The sequence below is a fragment of the Strix aluco genome, chromosome 4, assembly GCF_031877795.1.
Source record: "Strix aluco isolate bStrAlu1 chromosome 4, bStrAlu1.hap1, whole genome shotgun sequence".
Taxonomy (NCBI): Eukaryota; Metazoa; Chordata; class Aves; order Strigiformes; family Strigidae; genus Strix; species Strix aluco.
The window spans coordinates 53,045,047-53,065,076 of NC_133934.1; the positions used below are offsets into that span (position 1 = coordinate 53,045,047).

A 20,030-nucleotide genomic window follows, 5' to 3' on the forward strand; every position below is an offset into this window, starting at 1 on the left:
CTCAACCTGCTATTAAAATTACTATCCACACAGTATGTACAAGCCAAATTTACCTCATTTAAGCAGCCAGATTGACTCCTACTCTTTTCATTCTTGACTGTTCAGCTCAAGCTGTAGGATCACTGTGCTGCAGAGGGTAGCTGTGCATCTCCTTCTTACAAGCAGGTGTAGAGACTAGGCAGTTCCTCCACTAAGACTCTGAACTCTTCCTTAGGACCATCAACACCCTTTTCAGTGAAGGCATTTTCAGACTGGGAACTATAAATGTATAACTTACATCTTCGGAAATTGCAAAGTTTAGATTTGTAAAAAGAGCCACTGACATCTGTAATCATTTTAAGCAAGCTTTGCCAACTTATTACGTCTTTATGGTTTCAAGTTCAAAGCAAACAAAATGCAGTTTGAAACAACAAACCTGCGTCACCCACAGACTGGCATCTGACAATGGCCGGTCCCCAAAGAGTAACATGAAAAAGACTCTTACACAGTCAATCGCGGGGGAAAACAAATGAAATTGTCATTTGAGACCTGAGTGTGTGAGCCCAGGCTATATAAACAGAGTAACTGATCTAGAATCGCAGCATATTGTTGGTTTTTATCTCTGTGGTGTATCAACAAGGGGCAAGCTTTTGTAATTCATGTCTTATTTCTCAGGCGGTTTATAGTTCACTGTATTTTTCAGGCATACATAGATACTTTTCTGTAGTAGTAAATTCTTTCTGCACAATGCAGTCAATCATTGCAAAAATGTAATTGTGAATTTTGTGCAATTTACAGTGTAGGTATCTCTGCATTTCTAAGATGAAAAGGAGGAAGTCTAGCTGTTTGACAACATTTATTTTTAATGTTTTGTTGGTGCCAAAGCACATAGAAAGATTCTGCACTTTGTCTGGAAAGTTTGGGGGAATAAGCTTGTTTCTTGGAGAATGAATTTTTTTCTTATTTCCTATTCTCTTTTAAAGTGATGGCAGTAATGTTTTAAAACCCTTCTGTATTTTATATTTAAAAAAAAAAGGTTCAGAAACCCCACTTCTCTGTACAAATTTCTGGCCTAACCTTGTGTTTTTCAACCCAGTGTGCCTTTGGTACGTAACCATCACTACTGATTTATGTGATATTTACAGATTCCATGACTAAGATATATTTGCTTACAGTTTTTTGACCTTTCTACTAAAACTACATATATTTGGCAATGGATATTTGCTGTTCCCTTAGGTGATAATTTAACTTTTGTAAAGAAAAGAAACAAAACATGCATTAAGATTATGAAGGGGATTTGCTCTGTGAGGCTAAAGGAGGCATTCCAATAGCAAATGGAGGTTGAAGAAGTAATTGAGGGCTTCTCTGAAAAGGAAGGAATGAGGTTAGCAGTTGGAAAGAGTTTAGAAGGCATGTCTTGCAGAAACTTCCTCATGGATCTCTTCTCTTTCTCCCCAGCATACACAGGGGTTTCAGATTATTTTTTCACCAGGAAAGGATGAAGGGAGTGGTGCGAGGTGCCTGGTCACATCACTAAAAAGATGTCTCAAGCTCAATCTGAGGGAGGATTTCAGGGAAAGACACAAAATAAAATACAGCCCCAAGGAGGAAAGCAGTGATATCTGTATTGCTGAGGATTCTAGCCTACATAGAGATCTGAGAAACTATGAAGATAAGAGAGCATTGTCCCTATCCCTGCCTCAGGAAGGTGGTTGTTTTCAAGTGAATTGAGTGTAATGCTATAGGATTGGAGTACTGCTCTTTAAAGAGCCTGGAAAAGAAGGCATTATACATGAAACTTGAAAGGCTGAGCTGCTTGCAGAGAGGCTACCTCTTATGTTGTTAGAGGGGTGATATTCTGAGACGATGCCCATCTGTACATATAGACCCTGGATTCCTAGTATCGTCTCTACAAACCATATAGAGTAATTCCATTGACACTTGCCTGCACACACATTTTCCAGAAATAAATATATGATGATGACTGACAAAGATGTGCTGGAAACCATAACATTTTCAAATCATTTAAAGTTTTAATGCAAGTTTAATAAAGATTCGTAAAAGAATCATGCTCTTTTTAATCGATTGCAAATGCTTATAATTACCCTGAGGCTGTTTTCAGCTGCCTGATGACTATAATATTCTCAAGTCTGTCTCCAGACAGTCTTAAAACTGTTTATTACTCATCTGGCTCTTTGCCAACTTCCCCTACTCATTTAGTTCACTGTGCCTCAATAAACACATAATTAATTCAAGCTTATTATTGAAAATTTTTTTCTATTAGTATTTATTATGTCATCCAGATAAGGAAAGGAACACGTATTTTTCATCTGCATAACTTTATTTTGTCACTTCATTACATTGCAAGTTAGTGGCTGTTTGTGAAAACTTTGGTAACAACTTGCTTTTGCTGGATGACATTACCACTGGAAATTAAATGTATATTTTTGTTGACCCTAAAATTATTCAACTTCGGAGATAACTATTCTATAAAATTTCTCTAGTGGAACAATGGCCATGCTTCTTTTTTATTGTGTCTAAAATTTCAGTTCTGAGGTCAAAATAAAAGTGTAGATGTTCGCCTAATATCTGTGTGATGGGTACTTGATGTAAATGAGGTGCTATCTCAAGGTTTAGCAGAAGTATGAGATTTTTTCATATATGCAGTCTACAAGTGTCAGAAGAAAAGTGACTTTAGGAATATTTGAATACTTGAACCTTGTGCTGATCTACTTGCTAAGTACTTTTCAACTCTCAGCACATTGTTTTCATATCTTCTCAGAAGTATTAAAATGGACTTTGTAAATTGATATTTTGGCAGCTAAATAAATGAACAGTTATCAAATGAGGAAACGATTGAACAAAGTACTTTCCATGTTGGGTGGAAGAAATTATACCTCCACTGGAGAAAAGGCATGAGTTAGACAGAATAACATTGCAAATGTCAGGTAGTATCAAAAATTGAAAAGAAAACTTCTCTCTGAGAATTTAACCAGACAAGAAAAAGAGGAAGCAGAGAGACAGGAAAAAGCTAGAAAATATTTATTACAGTATTTCTAAATCTTAGTTTATCAGCATTGCTTTTGTAGCTTATGTTCTTCATAGCACCAGTCCACTCATAAAAAATTCCTGTTTGTCATGTAAACTTCTAATCAACTGAAGAAATTATTGAGGAGCAGGTTGATGCACAGAGAACAATTTGTACTAAGTAACATTATAGCAAACACAGTCACACATGGTTTATTACCAGGAAGTTTGCAAGGACAGTTACTTTGCTGTTCCTCACCTTCTCCTTGGAAGGGGATAAGTGGTTCCTCATGCCTATGAAAAGCAACAGGGAGCAGCAGTGACCTACGGGGAGAGTTGCTGTACCATACAGACAGAAGTATAGATTACTTCTATTAAATAAAAGCATATATCTAGGCAGAGGTATAGAGCTCTGCTGTACAGTTGTATAGGATTTAAGAATAATTCTTTGAGTTTGGCATGATCTTTAACAGGAGAGTAAATGCTGAAGATAAACAGCACTAGGCTGTAAGCCATTATCATCTTTGGAGGCACTAGGCAGGGAAAATTTATTTCTTTGCAAGAGGTAGTTTTACTCAAAGGCAAGTCCTAGAAGCCTTTTGGAAATCTCTAATGCAAACTGTAGTCAAAAAGAAATTGAGTGAAGAGGTAGAGAGCAGGTTACACAGTCAAAAGTACAGGATTATGGAATACATTGCCTTGTCAGCCTCCATGAGTGAGGGGCGATCACAATCTGACTCTCTTTCTGTTTTTGAGAAGCTAAGGTAGCACCTGATACTCTTAAAGGATTATTTCTAGCTTCAATTTTATTTATCTTTTTTATACTTTCCTTTTTTTCCTTCTCCTTTCCAGTTAAAAAACTGAGAAACTCAAAGGAAAAATCTTGTGTCAATCACCAGTAAGGTTGGAAACTTAAGTCTTGCAAGATTTGAAAAATGCAAAAGTTAATATCTCTCCCCCAACATTGATTCAGCTACCTGAGACTATGTGTATTGATTTTTCTTATGTAAAGGATAATCCCTAATAATTGATATATGGCATGAAACAAAAAGTAGCTAATGTAAATGACATTTGGATGATCCTTTAAAGAAAGGATTACGTAGACATTTCAGTAATGCCACAATAGTTCGTATCACCAGCAACATTGAAGTTACTTGTTTTTCTTATGGTTTGAAACGAACACCTTCAGAAAGAAACAAAAAACAATATATTTTTATTTTCTCAAATGGATGATATTAAGAAATCTGAGAAAATTTTTGTCTTTTTTTTGGATGTGTGAAATTTCAGAAAATTGCAAGCAAGGGAGGAAAAGGCAGTCATTCTTACCATTTACAAATTTTCAGTTTCCCCAAGAAATATAATCTCCACTTGTTAGGTTCCAGAAATTTTGATAATATAAATGAGATTTCGTATGTAATGAAACAGTTGAGCTTGAATTTACTTGTAGTGACTTTGAACTACTGTTACATTCTCTGAAGCTAGATCATCCAGCTGAAATAGTTCAGGTAACTGCTCCCTCAGTTCCCAAATGCTACTATGAAAGAGTAGATTTCTTTTTTTAATTTGTTTGGAGGTTCACTGAATTACATATTAACTGACTAATGAGAGGGAATCCCACTGCTGTGAAAGTAAGATGAAGGACTGTTATTGAATCATCATGCTAAATTGTTGTTTTCCTCAGTTTAGATCTTAACCACATTAATAAATATCCACACATGCACAGGAATGTGAACACTTTGCTCAAGGCTTTAAGTAGAGCAGTGGCACCACCCGAGTCTGATTGGGGCTGCACATCTCCCTTGTTTATAGTGAATTTCCATAATTAATAGTTGCTGTCATGTTAGCCATCATTGTGTAAGTAAGAATCACTGTGCTAGACTTATAAAGCTTTCTTGATAAGAATTTGAACACTGTCATTTGTTATACAGTGGCTTTTCTCATCAACTGTACAAATAAAATGGTCTTCTGTGTAAATCAGCCTGTGAATATTTATGACAGGTGCATTCACCTTTACTGCCACAGCTGAATCAGTTAGTATTTATTATCTGGATACTGTGAGGAAAATGTTCTCAGATCTAAAATGGTATCAGAGGGAGGATGAGCTAATGACTGTAAACCAGGTTTGAGATAACTGAAGGGCTGAGTGAGTGCCTTGTAATTTAGATGGACTACAATGATAGAGGTGGATGGATTAATTTATTGCTGTTGGTGAATAGTGCCATCTTTCTCTTCTGGTCATAGAGTGATGTCAAATTTTTAGGAACTTTACATCTACTTCTAACTTGTAGATTTCTCAATTCTAATAAGGATACAAGAGGTACTTGGCATGTGAGCTGTTTGTTTAATATTTGCTGTTCATTTTGTACAACTTATAAAATCTTCACTGCATATACATACTGGTTTTCCTATATGAGATGCCTGAACCCTGGCATATTTTGTTCTAGGATGTCCTGATCATTTGACTTTCCCCAAAAATGGGTTAGGGGACTTGCTCCCTCTGCATAGAAACAGAGATCATAGAGTCATAGAACAGTTTGGATTGGAATGGACCTTAAAGATCATCTAGTTCCAACCCCCCTGCCATGGGCAGGGACACCTTCCACTAGACCAGGTTGCTCAAAGCCCCGTCCAACCTGGCCTTGAACACTGCCAGGGAGGGGGCAGCCACAGCTCCTCTGGGCAACCTGTTCCAGTGTCTCACCACCCTCACAGTAAAGAATTTCTTCCTTATCTCTAATCTAAATCTACCCTATTTCAGTTTAAAACCATTACCCCTCCTCCTGTCACTGCACTCCCTGATAAAAGAGTCCCTCCCCATCTTTCCTGTAGCCCCCTTTAAGTACTGGAAGGCTGCTATAAGGTCTCCCCAGAGACTTCTCTTCTCCAGGCTGAACAACCCCAACTCTCTCAGCCTGTGCTCATAAGGGAGGCGCTCCAGCCCCCTGATCATCTTTGTGGCCCTTCTCTGGACCTGCCAGTCCATGCCCTTCTTATGTTGGGGGCCCCGGAGCTGAACACAGCACTGCAGGTGCGGTCTCACAAGAGCAGAGTAGAGGGGTAGAATCCCCTCCCTTGATCTGCTGGCCACACTTCTCTTGATGCAGCCCAGGATATGGTTGGCTTTCTCGGCAGCAAGCGCACATTACTGACTCATAGTCAGTTTTCCATCCACTAATGTCCTCAACTCTTTCCCCATAGGGCTTCTCTCAATCCATGCATTGTCCAGCCTGTATTTGTGCTTGAGATTGCCCTGAACCATGTGCACAGGAACTTGCACTTGCCCTTGTTGAGCTTCATGAGGTTTGCACAGGCCCACCTCTCAAGCCTGTCCAGGTCCCTTTGGATGGCACATCCCTCCAGCATGTCATCTGCACCACACAGCTTGATGTTCCTGAGGGTGACCTTGATCCCACTGTCCATATCGCCAACAAAGAAGTTAAACAGTGCCGGTCCCAACACCGACCCCTGAGGAACACCACTCGTCACTGCTCTATGTGGGGACATTGAGACATTCATGGCAACTCTGAGTGCAACCATCCAGCCAATTCCTTATCCATTGAGTGGTCCATCCATCAAATCCATGTCTCTCCAATTTAGAGACAAGGATGTCATGTGGGACAGCATCAAAAGCTTTGCACAAGTCCAGGTATATGATGTCAGTGTCTCTTCCCTTATCCACCAATGCTATAAACCCATCATAGAAGGCCACCAAATTTGTCAGGCATGATTTGCCCTTAGTGAAGCCATGTTCACTGTCACCAATCACCTCCTTATTTTCCATGTGCCCTAGCATAGCTTCTAGGAGGATCCACTCCATGATGTTGGCAGGCACAGAGATGAGACTGACTGACCTGTAGTTCCCTGTGTCTTCCTTTTTTCCCTTTTTAAAAATGGGGGTTATGTTTTCCATTTTCCAGTCAGTGTGAACTTCACTGGACTGCCGTGGATTCTCAAATATGATGGAAGGAATAGATGGCAAGGGAAGGTTACATAGGGCCAGAGAGAACAAAGAAGTGAGAGGAACATCTGATCCAGTGATAAAGAAAACCTTGGGGAAGGACCACATTTTATTTTTTCATATTAAGATCAGGTCATGGAAGTCAGTAATCTTCTTGTTCCAGGTTTATCACATACACAGACCTTAATGAAAAGAGAGCACAGACACAACTTCTGGTGTCGTGGAAAACTGTGGATTTTAAATCCTTCCAATCTCTTTGCTGGATAAAAAACTGGCTGGCTGGCTGGGCCGAAAGAGTTGTGGTGAACGGAGTTAAATCCAGTTGGTGGCCAGTCACGAGTGGTGTCCCCCAGGACTTGGTTTTGGGGCCATTCCTGTTTAACATCTTTATTGATGATCTAGATGAGGGGATCGAGTGCACCCTCAGTAAGGTTGCAGATGACACCAAGTTGGGTGGGAGTGTTGATCTGCTCGAGGGTAGGGAGGCTCTGCAGAGAGACCTGGACAGGCTGGAGCGATGGGCTAAGGCCAACTGTATGAGCTTCAATAAGGCCAAATGCCGGGTGCTGCACTTGGGCCACAACAACCCCCAGCAGCGCTACAGGCTTGGGGAGGAGTGGCTGGAGAGCTGCCAGTCAGAGAGGGACCTGGGGGCGTTGATTGACAGCCGGCTGAACATGAGCCAGCAGTGTGCCCAGGTGGCCAAGAAGGCCAATGGCATCCTGGCTTTTGTCAGAAATAGCATGGCCAGCAGGGACAGGGAAGTGATCTTACCCCTGTACTCAGCACTGGTGAGGCCGCACCTCGATGACTGTGTTCAGTTTTGGGCCCCTCACTACAAAAAGGACATTGAATTACTCGAGCGTGTCCAGAGAAGGGCAACGAAGCTGGTGAAGGGTCTGGAGCACATGTCGTACGAGGAGCGGCTGAGGGAACTGGGGTTGTTTAGTCTGGAGAAGAGGAGGCTGAGGGGAGACCTCATCGCCCTCTACAACTACCTGAAAGGAGGCTGCAGAGAGCTGGGGATGAGTCTCTTTAACCAAGTAACAAGCGATAGGACAAGAGGGAATGGCCTCAAGTTGCACCAGGGAAGGTTTAGACTGGATATTAGGAAGCATTTCTTTACAGAACGGTTTGTTAGGTGTTGGAATGGGCTGCCCAGGGAGGTGGTGGAGTCCCCATCCCTGGAGGTGTTTAAGAGTTGGGTTGACATGGCACTTAGGGATATGGTGTAGTTTAGAATGGTCAGTGTTCGGTTAATGGTTGGACTAGATGATCTTCAAGGTCTTTTCCAACCTAGATCATTCTGTGATTCTTGAAAATACTAGCTCCTTTTCCCTATTACCTGGCTGTACAAGTTTTCTGCCATGCAGCTGCTGAGCTTTCCGTTAAATGATGGCTATTGTTTTGTTAGGAGAGATCTGAGTGTTCCTACTGGGTTGGTCATTTTAAGGACATTTGGATATAGAATCCATAGTCTGTGAAGGATGCTTAGCTCTACTCTGAGCATCCTCTGCAACAGCTTTTAAGATACCTGTTTCTTGTTGGTTCTCCAGTATCAAAAAGATTGTTCAAGGAAAAGACACTGTGAGTTTAGATGTTTGAAGTCAATTTGACTTGTGCTTATTTTCCTAAGTTCTTTCTTAGGTCAGGTCCACAATAACTGAGAAGCCTGTGGTAAAGCTGGCACCTGAATTCAGATCTCATGTTGAGTGGTGTTATGCTAGGTACCTGTATTTGAATGTATCAGTCAGGTCTTCAGAGTTTAGGAGACCACGGGCCTTGCACTAACCCACACAGGATGCTCTGCACATGCACCTCAGCTCTGGCTGCAGCCAGTCTGGTGTGTCCAGTGTTGGACCTTCTGTGCATCAGTGGTGCTGAGCATAAGACCTTTCTATAGATCTCTGTCTTGTTGTGGCATGGTTACATATGGGTAGTCAAGGAATGTAATTTCCAACAGAGTCCTTGATCAGTTTTGCTTGCCTTGCTCTTTGTTTATTACACTTTACAAGCCAACTTCACAACCTCTTAAATCAGCCACAGTTTTGGTTAAAAAGAGAATGTTTGGTAATGTTTCTTCTAAATTTCCATCCTGGTTTAACCCTGTAGCTGATGCTGAGTATGTGACTACAGAATAGTACTATGTTCTTGTGCACACATGTGTAGAGTGGAAGTGATGGCTGTACAGTTTAAAAACAGAAAGCGTAATACTGGTGGTGACACTGAGTTGGGAGAGGAGATAGCAGCTTTGGTTCTAGCGTTGATCTGTATGTGGTAACTTTGGCTTTCATCAGTAAGGAAGGTAATTAATATTGGTGATAATGGGCAGCTCTTCAGCATTTCTGGAAATGACTGTGACTCATCTGATTTAAATAGAAAATAGAAATGCATCTTCTGGCTGGGCAACAGGTTGGCTAGCAAATTTGGGGCAAGAAACACCTGTGTTCCAGACATGAACAGTCCTGTGTCTCTGTAGCAGAGCCATCTGTGCCACAGGTTGCTTGCCAGATTTTTCTGCAGAAGGAGTTTATCCATTAGAAAGATGATTCCACAGTGCAGTGTGGATATATGCCACTTTCAGACAATCCACGCAGGAAAGATAATGCTGCCCATTCAGTGGCAGCATCTGTTCTTTGGCATACGCTTTGAATATGATCATTGCTAGTGACTTGCTGCTGAAATACTGGAAGCACCATCATGTTGTAAATAGCATTTCAATAGCAGGGTGCTTTAATGTTCTCTCTGTTGTTTCATAGTAGCAGGTGAACATCACCGATACCTCTATTCTTTTACTGGGTAAGATGAGGTATAAGTAAAGTCTGTATTTATTTCCTGCCTACAGCTTTGTGTTGTACTAATGCCAAAGGCAGAAATAGTAAGGAAGTTTTATGAATCCTGGTTTGGTATCTTTTTCATTAGAATGGTACTGTTTTCCTAAAAGCGTATCACACGGATACCGTAATGCTGGCATGATTTAATAAATGTAGAACTGTAGAATAATACTGGATCTCTGTCCCTTTTGTCCCTTTGGTGAAGATTCAATATAATTGTTTCTTTGTTTATATTTGCACATATTCATGGCAAACAAAGCCATTTGATCCCATAATCTGACTTCTGGGACAATACAGATTATACAGAATATCGGCCAATAGCTCCAGTGTGTTTATAAATTCAGGTCAAGTGAAATTATGTTCTTATTTTGAAAGGACAAATAAAACTTTGGTGGTTCCTGCTTACCCTGTTTTGGTGTTGGAGAAGAATATATGGATTTATGCTATAGAACTTAAGATTTTGAAAAGACTTGCATAGCCTAAGTAACTTTCCCCCTGATATTTTGATATTGTATCTAGACCCCAACTACATGTGTTCCTTGTACTTCAATAATTTTTACTCCAACTGGTCAGTTTTATCCAGTTTTTATTCCATTTGTTTGGATGTTGAGTATCTATGAGAGTGGGTGAGCTTCAGGAACTTTAGAATGAAGGGGTTAAAGTGGAAAGACATTATTTTATCATTTGCATAAAACTAGGCATATTTCTAGCAGTTCAAATAATCTTGTTGGTTCTTAAATTGGTATTTAAAGTGCCAAAAAAAATTTCTAACGTCTCTGATTAGATTGAATTTAATTTTCCTGATTTAGATATTAAATAGAAGCTGTAATTAGTATCTGATTCTCTTATGGAACTTTATTTTTAGGGTAAGCATGTATTTTATTCGTGTTTAAACTATTCTTCAAGTATTTAGTAATACTGGTATTTCAGCAGTGTCTGAAGAATGGGGTTGCAGTGCTGAATGCCTAAAATAACCTAAAAGTCTAAAATACTACTTCTTTCCAATTCATGGTGTTTTAGAACTCTAGACAAGAGACAAAACTTGCTGATTGTGACAGTCTGACTTCCAAGACTAACCCTGTTGAATTTTTTTTTGTGGACTGTTTGATTATAAGATATTACATGGCTATTTCTTTATCATTTGAAGTATCTTGGTAATTAGGTGCTGGAGGAGGATGACTATCTGTAATACTCTCTAGTTAGTATGTCTCTTCTGGGGAGACAGAGCATTTTCTCTACTGTTGAGTGTGGACTTTGTTTTCTTTATGCTACTGTTTGTGGCTGAAAATAAGTAGATCAAGGTGTGAATGTCTAAGCCTCAGATCTTCTTGATAGGGCTGCTGGACTTTTGTGAAACTCAGAACTTCTCAGATACCTTATTTTGCCGTAACCTGAGGTCAGATGCCAAAATCCCCTGTGCTTGTCAGAACCTTTAAACTTCAGAGTATGTTTGACCCCCTAGATCCTCAATCTTATAGCTCAGTAAAAAGATTATTCACTTGGAAAAGAGGAAAGCCTGAATTTAGTTGTGGTACAGTTTTTCCAGCAAAGACGTTATAAACATTTCTAGCTCAGGTATTTCCAGCTTTTCCATGAAGGCCCGTCAGGTCTGGATGCTGGGGTATTCATCTGGGCTCCCTTTGGGCTGCATAGCATTCATCTGCTGTGGTTACTAGCTACACATGAGTTGCATTGATCTTATACTTCCACCATCATAGTTCCCATATTAAATCCACAAGACATCTCCATAATCTTCTCAAGGTGTATCACACAGGTTTCTCCATCATGTTGCTGATGCTTTGCTTGGGGTGGCAAGGGGGGGGGGGGGGGGGGGGGGAAGTCACATAATTCTCCCCCCTGCGGCCTGGACCTCCAGCTGCATTTGCCTAATGTTTGCAGGACTGACCACAGCTGAGTGCTGGTAGCACTGCTCTCTGAGTGGCTAATGGAGAGTGTCAGGGTCTAGGCAGTTTTGGGGGAAAATTTTAGAAGACTTCCTCACAATATTTTCCTCAAAGGAAGTGATTTTCATTATTTTCTATGGTCTTAAAATGAACTTCAATTCCTCTAAAAGCTGTCACATGTCAGCGTACCCCTATGAGAATGTAGCTACTGCAATCCTGATAAACAACAGTTACATGCTCCACTATTCTCTGTGGTTTGTCTTGGGGTTACCTGAGCTGTTACTGCAACGTACCAGTGTGGTGTCATTTGTATCACCTGCAGAATAGATCACCCTAAGGGCCAGCCAAGAGCCCTTCTCTGGGACAGCTTATGTCTGTTTGTGTAACATCTCTTCTAGGGCTTAGAGTCTATCAGTCTCAGTCATCTCTCCAGTCTGTTTTCTGTCTGGTTTTCCAGCCTTTTGCTGGCCTCTCACATCACAGGTGAACTGCATCTAAGGTGTTTCCAGTAATACAAAGGCTTTTGAGATCCTTCATCCCCTATTTATTCATCCCATGCTAGGATTAAATAGAGCCCACCCCCCCACCCCCGACTTATAAGAAGGGCAGGGAGTAGGGGAAGATGATACGTGAGGATGAAAGATCTCAGAGTAGCCAAGCAGTTGTGAAAATCTAATGGGAAGCTTTCTCAAATATAAGATGTTTCATGAAGACAGACACGTGATCAGCTTGTGGCCTCAGGTCTGACCATTCCCCTGGAAAATGAGCTGTCAAGACAAGGAACTGATAGAGCACCAGCCATGGAGGAGGGAAGCAGAGCAGGAACTGCAATCCCCCAGGGATGGGATTGAACACCATGCACCTAGGAGAGACTACATTTGGTATTCTAATGGGAGAAATATTTTTTGGTGGGTTTTAACCACAAATGCATTCCTAAACCTGAGGAACCTTTCTTTTCAAAGAAATCTTTCTTCGGAAATTCCTTTTGATGTTGGGTTACTGTTTTCTTTTTCCCTTTTTTTTTTTTTTCTTTTTTTATCCCTGAAACTAGTGTCTGTATCAGACAGTGTCTGTTCTGTTGGCACTAAGGCTGTGTCTTGTTCCCCTAAATGAGATCAGATGGGTGTGCAGGAAGCTGGCATGCCAGCAGAGAAGGAAGGATGTCTTGCTGACTGTCCTCTGGGAGAGCAGGTCTGAGCGACTGCTGGGGAGAAGAGTCACATCAGGGAACTGGTGACTTAGCTCCAGAAAAAAGATTGAGAAGCTGCAGCGGTGAGTAGGGGTCAGACAGTGAGGGCTCACTGGGGCTAGAGGGATTCTTCTGAGGTCCAGGAGACCCTGCTGTGAGTGATGAAGTCATTGCATGATTTTAAATTTTAAGCTTAAAGTTTGAGGTTTTAGATAAAGCCATTCAAAAGAGCAGGAAAAATCACAAACAAGCACTTTGCTCACTCCTGTGGAATTCACTACTGGAGAAGGCCTTTCAAAGGCTTCAACCAGCTTGAGGTGTGAGTACCCAGCCATTTCAGTTTGGGACACATTGAAGACATTACAAGCTAGGTGGTGAACACAGTTAGCATTCTGCTGATAAATTCTTTCATTCCAAGTCATTTTTTAAAGAAGTCTTTACTCGGAGTGAGCCAGAAAGCTCTACTAGAGCATTTTGTTATGGAAAAACTTGTTAAATTCAGCCAGCAGTGGTGGTAATCAGACAAGAGCAGGCAGTACTGTTGCAACTGTATGTCTGGCTTTTGTTTTGTTTTTGAAGAAAATAAATAGCTGTGCAATTTAGGACAACATTAAGACTTTTTGATGAGTGAATAGCCCAAGCTTCACTTTTAAACTACATTAAACTTAAGCTACATAGTGTTATAAACTTAAGATACATTTAAGCTACATAGTGTTGCAGTGGATAACTTCATTTTGAGTGCCTCAAAAGAAAACAATCTGCACCCTGCATTTTTCCCCCTCAGTTGCCCTCTGACAGTCCTCACTCGAAGGAAGCACTGTGTCTTACAGTCATCATAGCTTCACTGCTCTTTATGGATTTTAGTGTGCAAGCCCTGTAAGAAAAATAAGGAACAAGTGTGATGATTGAATGACCAAATTAGGAAAGTTGCTAGAAATATTTGTAGGTTGGTGTTCTAGTGGTTCTTTTGGACAGTAGCTGATGTGTGGCCATTCTTTCTCCTATTTTAGTATTTTAAGAAATGCCATGAGTGTTGCTTAGGAAGAGCTCCAATGAATATTAAGTGAAAGACCACAGGGGTCTACCTGACTGAACAAAATGCTTCTGTGAAATGAGTTGAACGGTCATTTGTGTACCACTTACCAATTAACATCTTTTTTGGCTTCTGATTTTCCTAGATATCCGTGGAATACAAGAGTTCTTGGACAAAGTATCTCAACAGGGAATGGATGTAGCACTGCAGAAAGTAGAAAATAACATCAATAAAATGATCACAGGGCTCTTTGCCACTATGCGAATAGAAGAACTGAACCGCTATCGGGATACTCTGAGACGGGCTATTCTTATAATGAACCCCTCGACAGCCAGATCATTCATAACAGAGGTATATGTTTATCACTGGTAACTTCTTGTTTTGTTGACCAAGAATGCACCTGTTTGTCAAAAGATTCAGTTTATTTGACTTCATAAAACCAATCAAACAAACAAAAAATTAAGATATTCTCTCTTCAAAGATCATTGTGCAAGGGTATTTTTTCATGCACATAAATGTGCGTAGAGAACAGCATAACTACATTCTGCATGAGCAAAAGCATTTAGGAAACATGCAGAAGAATTAGCCCTCAGACTTCTGTTTGAAGCTTGTGGATATTTTATTGTTATTTCCTTGCTCATTGTGTCCCTCACTAAAAAATCTTTACAACTGACAATTTTATTATTATTTTGATATAATATGTATTTGTGGATAAAATGTGTTTACCTGCTTGGCATTTTATTTTTGATATAAAATAATTTTTGATAATGATCTGTTATGTAGCACTGAGTAGTAATAAGGTAATGGAACTTATGAAGGATTGCATCTGAATGAAGAATTTAAGACAATAGGCTATAAAGTTATGCTTATGTATTTAAACAAAAACTGCAAGCACTATGGACAGGATTTTCAAAAAGCTCTTCAGGATTTAGGGACAAAAGACTTACATATCACATTTGACCATGACTTATGTAATTTCTTTGAGTGTCATGGGTTTTTTTACACAGCACTGTGCTGTGATGTGGGTTTTTTGCATGCGTTTATACTCTTCATCACCAACTAATGGCTAAAAATATATTTGTTTTCTGTTCTACAGAAATACACTTTCTCTCTGCAATACTTCTCTTTGTATCTAGTTGTAACTTGCCTTACTTTTATACTTTCTAATTGCTTAGGTCTTCAGAAACTGAGGCTTAAAAGCTAACTCCACATATGTAGTCTCAAGTGAGTGCCTGTTAGGTACATCAGTTAGAAGAGGACTTTTTGTTTCTTAGATATTTTTTTTTTTTCTCTTTTTTTTGGCTAGGCATTCTCGTTCCTCATTACACACTGAAGCTTGCTAGTTCCGAGTAATGAGGGTTTGCTGCTCTATTCAAATGTCTGCAGTGCCTTATAAAATGTAAACAATTTGTGGGCATGTTTTAGATTGTTCTGCACTGTTTTCATCACCCAAGTCACAAATGTTTTATTTTTCAGTAAGTGGCATTGTAAGGTATTTTACATTTCAGCCTGAAAGCAACAGAGTTCAGGGCTCTAACTACGATAACTCAGTGAAACAAAACTCCTGTATTGTTCCTAGAGAGAAACACTCTTTCTAAAAAAAAATACACTTTCTTTATCATTTATTTTTCAGACCGGAGCATAGTAACAAAGTCATTGTCATCTTTTGAAGTTGCAATGTATGTGTTGTCAAGAATGTAAACAGTTTATTTTAGAGTTCTCACTTTTTGGCCTCTCAAAATTCCCCCAAAACCAAAAATCAACAAAGAAACCAACTAAACCAAACCTGAAATTCCCTTTCCCCCCCAAAAAAATCCAAAACCAACCAAAAAAACCCCAAACCAACAACAGTAATCTCCCAATGTTTCTCTTTTCCTGGAGACTGTAACACTACCAGGAAAGGTCATTAACTTCTTTTGTGATTGGGGTTCAAAGACAGTGTCTCACATCAGGTGCTACCTTACAGGTTTTGGCAGCATAACAGCATTTATTTGGAGTATTATGTGTGACTGGAAAAACTGACAGCAGGAGCCTCTTAATAGGAAAAGTTACTCAAATAGAAGTATGATTACTTCTGTACTTTATTTCTGTTGGTGGCAGGGAATGAACTACACAACTGCGCTCCAAACTTCAGTGTCAGTGAAAGGAGAAATTTGCTGGGATAGCGTTGACAGTGGATGTTAAAAACTTATTTTGCAGTTGAACCACAGCTGTACTGTATGGACAAACATGTTATAAAGCCTATGATTTGCCAATGGGTTAAGATATCCCTAAAAAATTCAAGTGTGGACATGCTTATTCCAAAGACTGTGCCTTGTGCATGATCACTTTAACTTTGAAATTCAGTTTAACCTAGTCGATTTAGCACGTAAAATTTAAAAAATTCATAAGAAACAACTGCATATGTAGACAAGGCCTTGGGGTTTCTATGGCTTTCCTGCCCAGGAGATGCTTTTGGCTGCCTAGTTGGATTCAGCTGTAAGCCTCTCTCCCCAGATCTCACATAGTATCTGCTGCTTGGTCCCTCCTTGGATGATAGATTTGGCTGAACCCCCTCATTGTTTAGCTGAGAAGAGGCTTTATTCACTCTGCAGCAGCTGTAGTAAGTGTCGGCTTGATTACTATGCAAGTAACAACTTTTCCAGGGTAAATAGTTAGACACTGGCCTGTGTAAATAGGCAGTCTGTAAAATGAAGATTCCATGTGGTAGAATTTATCTTTGTTCTGACTCTTTTAAATTCTCATTTTTAAGTAAGAAAGTTCTGGGTTTGAATTTTCTTCTTTTTTTTTTTTTCTGTTCTTAAAGCAACCTTGCCTTTTCATGTTAGATTCCTACTTTCTCTCCAGCTTTTGTATCTCTAGAGCTTCAAGAAATGAGAGCTATATCTATATACTCAAGAAAATGGAGATAAAGATGTAAATACACTCTCCTGGCTATGGAGATAAATCCCCACCTTCTTTTTAACCATTAAGTATTAATTTGCCCTCTGCAGGACATGGAAAGCCAGGAAGACTTGGGAGCAGATATCACAGCATGTCTCCTTACTAGTTAATGATTAATGTAAAATGAGAGGGAGGGGCCAGTCAAATTCTCTAATGTCCTTCACAGAATCATATAGATTGGAAAAGACCTTGAAGATCATCTAGTCCAACCATTAACCTAACACTGACTGTTCCCAACTACACCATATCCCTAAGCGCTATGTTGACCCGACTCTTAAACACCTCCAGGGATGGCGACTCTACCACCTCCCTGGGCAGCCCATTCCAACACCTAACAACCCGTTCTGTAAAGAAATGCTTCCTAATATCCAGTCTAAACCTTCCCTGGTGCAACTTGAGGCCATTCCCTCTTGTCCTATGGCTTGTTACTTGGTTAAAGAGACTCATCCCCAGCTCTCTGCAACCTCCTCTCAGGTAGTTGTAGAGGGCGATGAGGTCTCCCCTCAGCCTCCTCTTCTCCAGACTAAACAACCCCAGTTCCCTCAGCCGCTCCTCGTACGACCTGTGCTCCAGACCCTTTACCAGCTTCATTGCCCTTCTCTGGACACGCTCGAGTAATTCAATGTCCTTTTTGTAGTGAGGGGCCCAAAACTGAACACAGTCATCAAGGTGTGGCCTCACCAGTGCTGAGTACAGGGGTAAGATCACTTCCCTGTCCCTGCTGGCCACGCTATTTCTGATACAAGCCAGGATACCATTGGCCTTCTTGGCCACCTGGGCACACTGCTGGCTTATGTTCAGCCAGCTGTCAATCAACACCCCCAGGTCCCTCTCTGATTGGCAGCTCTCCAGCCACTCCTCCCCAAGCCTGTAGCGCTGCTGGGGGTTGTTGTGGCCAAAGTGCAGCACTCGGCATTTGGCCTTATTGAAACTCATACAGTTGGCCTTAGCCCATCGCTCCAGCCTGTCCAGATCTCTCTGCAGAGCCTCCCTACCCTCGAGCAGATCAACACTCCCACCCAACTTGGTGTCATCTGCAACCTTACTGAGGGTGCACTCGATTCCCTCGTCTAGATCATCAATAAAGATGTTAAACAGGAGTGGCCCCAAAACCGAGCCCTGGGGGACACCACTCGTGACCGGCCGCCAACCGGATTTAACTCCATTCACCACAACTCTTTGGGCCTGGCCACCCAGCCAGTTTTTTACCCAGCAAAGCGTGTGCCCATCCAAGCCGCGAGCAGCCAGTATCGTCAGGAGAATGCTGTGGGAAACAGTGTCAAAGGCCTTACTAAAGTCAAGGTAGACAACATCCACAGCCTTTCCCTCATCCAATAAGCAGGTGGCCCTGTCGTAGAAGGAGATCAGGTTTGTCAAGCAGGACCTGCCTTTCATAAACCCATGCTGACTGGGCCTGATCATCTGGTTGTCCTGCATGTGTTGTATGATGGTACTCAGGATGAGCTGCTCCATCAGCTTCCTGGGCACCGAAGTCAAGCTGACAGGCCTGTAATTTCCCAGATCATCCTTCCGACCCTTCTTATAGATGGGTGTCACATTGACCAATTTCCAATCTGTTGGGACCTCCCCAGTCAGCCAGGACTGCTGGTAAATGATGGAAAGCAGCTTGGCGAGCACCCCAGCCAGCTCCTTCAGCACCCTCGGGTGTATCCCATCCGGTCCCATAGACTTGTGTGTGTCTGTGTGATGCAGTAGGTCACTGACTGTCTCCTCCTGGACTGTGGGGGGGTTGTTCTCCCAGTCTCTCTTCTGGCTGAGGAGGCTGGATTATTCTGCTTTGACCTGGGGATGGACGGGCAGAAGAGAAAAAATTCTGCTGAAATAGTGACATTCAGTGGGGCTAAGCACTGTGGAGGTATGCATCTATCAGAGATTGGGACCTCTCCCCAGATCAGTTTGTAGCAGCATCTGGGAGAATCTTTTGCCTGGGATACACTGGTGACTTGTTCAGTTTTCTTCAGTACGGTGAGGTCTTTCTGTACCCTCAAATAATCAAGGTCCCACAAGTGAATCAAAATACTCCCACTGAAACTTTTGTGGTTACTGAAAAGCACCTTAGAATCTACCATCTTGCACAGAAATTGCTATGCTGTCTGACGGCACTGGTGACTGATGTGAACTGTGTGCCACTTGTTTGCTTTTTATTTTGGGTGAGGTTTTTTTGCACATGTTTTTCTGATCTGTGATGAACTTGCAGGATATAAAAAGCCATACAGGGGAAAATGAAAAGGAAGTCCTTGCCGACTCAGTATGAGCAAAAATCCAGCATCAAGTGGCAGAAAAGGAGAAAAAGGAGAAGAAAAACCACCTGGTGCTTTAGCAAAGAGTAGCGACTCTTTGGGCCAAGAAGTTCTCTATCACCAAGTCAACCTTGGCAGGAAGGCATCTGAAAACAAGAGTAGGAAAGTTTTAGGAAAGGGAAGAGAGAAACCACCCCTGTTCTGAGTCCACCTTGCAAATCAAGGACTTCTAAAGCCAAGTGTTAGAAGTCTGGGTAGAAGGAGGAAAAGGCCAGGAAACTCAGGTTCCAGTGAAGGTTCTGGAGATAACAAAGGAACTTTGGGAAGCAAGACTTTAGAAAGCAAATCAGGTATCCTCAATGGGGCCAAAATGTTGTCAGTATGTCTCTGCTTACAACTTTATTTGTAGAAATATGAATGCGGTGTTCTGTGCAAAGACTCCAGGAGCTGATAAGAAGACTACAAGGGAGAGATGATGCAGCTGATTTAGGTTTTTAGATACAGAGGAAAACTATGTTGACTAGCAGAAGACTTTACACACTGAAAATCCAGTAAGCTATGGGTGAAAGAGCCCTAGCATCAGCCAGGGATTTTGCTGGAGTTTTGACAGGCAAGCTCTGAAGACCTTGGTCTAGGAGCTGAAGACATTTCTCCTTCAGGTGTCAGTTCTTCCCTCCGTGGAGGGATTACTACCACAGCAGCAAACTCGGCAGATGTGACTGTATACCTTTCTGCCCCTTGCTAGGTCCTTTCTCTTGGTTCTGTTGCAGGAGTAGTGACCTCTTACAGAAAGAAGTGAGAACACTTTAGCTGCAACAGCAAGATTCAGCTGTTTATTTAGCAAAAATTTCAGACCTTTGGCAATGTGTATCAGCCAACAAAGCTGCTGTGAGGGCTTGACA

General features: G+C 41.2%; 1 protein-coding gene across 2 annotated transcripts in view; it reads left to right on the plus strand.

Moving 5' to 3' along the window:
* The window catches only part of GRID2 (glutamate ionotropic receptor delta type subunit 2), a 757,188-nt gene that overhangs the window by 442,055 nt on the left and 295,103 nt on the right, over positions 1–20,030 (plus strand). For both annotated transcript variants that reach the window (XM_074823105.1, XM_074823106.1), the window contains exon 4: positions 14,070–14,275. In XM_074823105.1, coding sequence (XP_074679206.1) covers positions 14,070–14,275 — 206 coding nt within the window. The remainder of the gene's footprint in view (positions 1–14,069; positions 14,276–20,030) is intronic.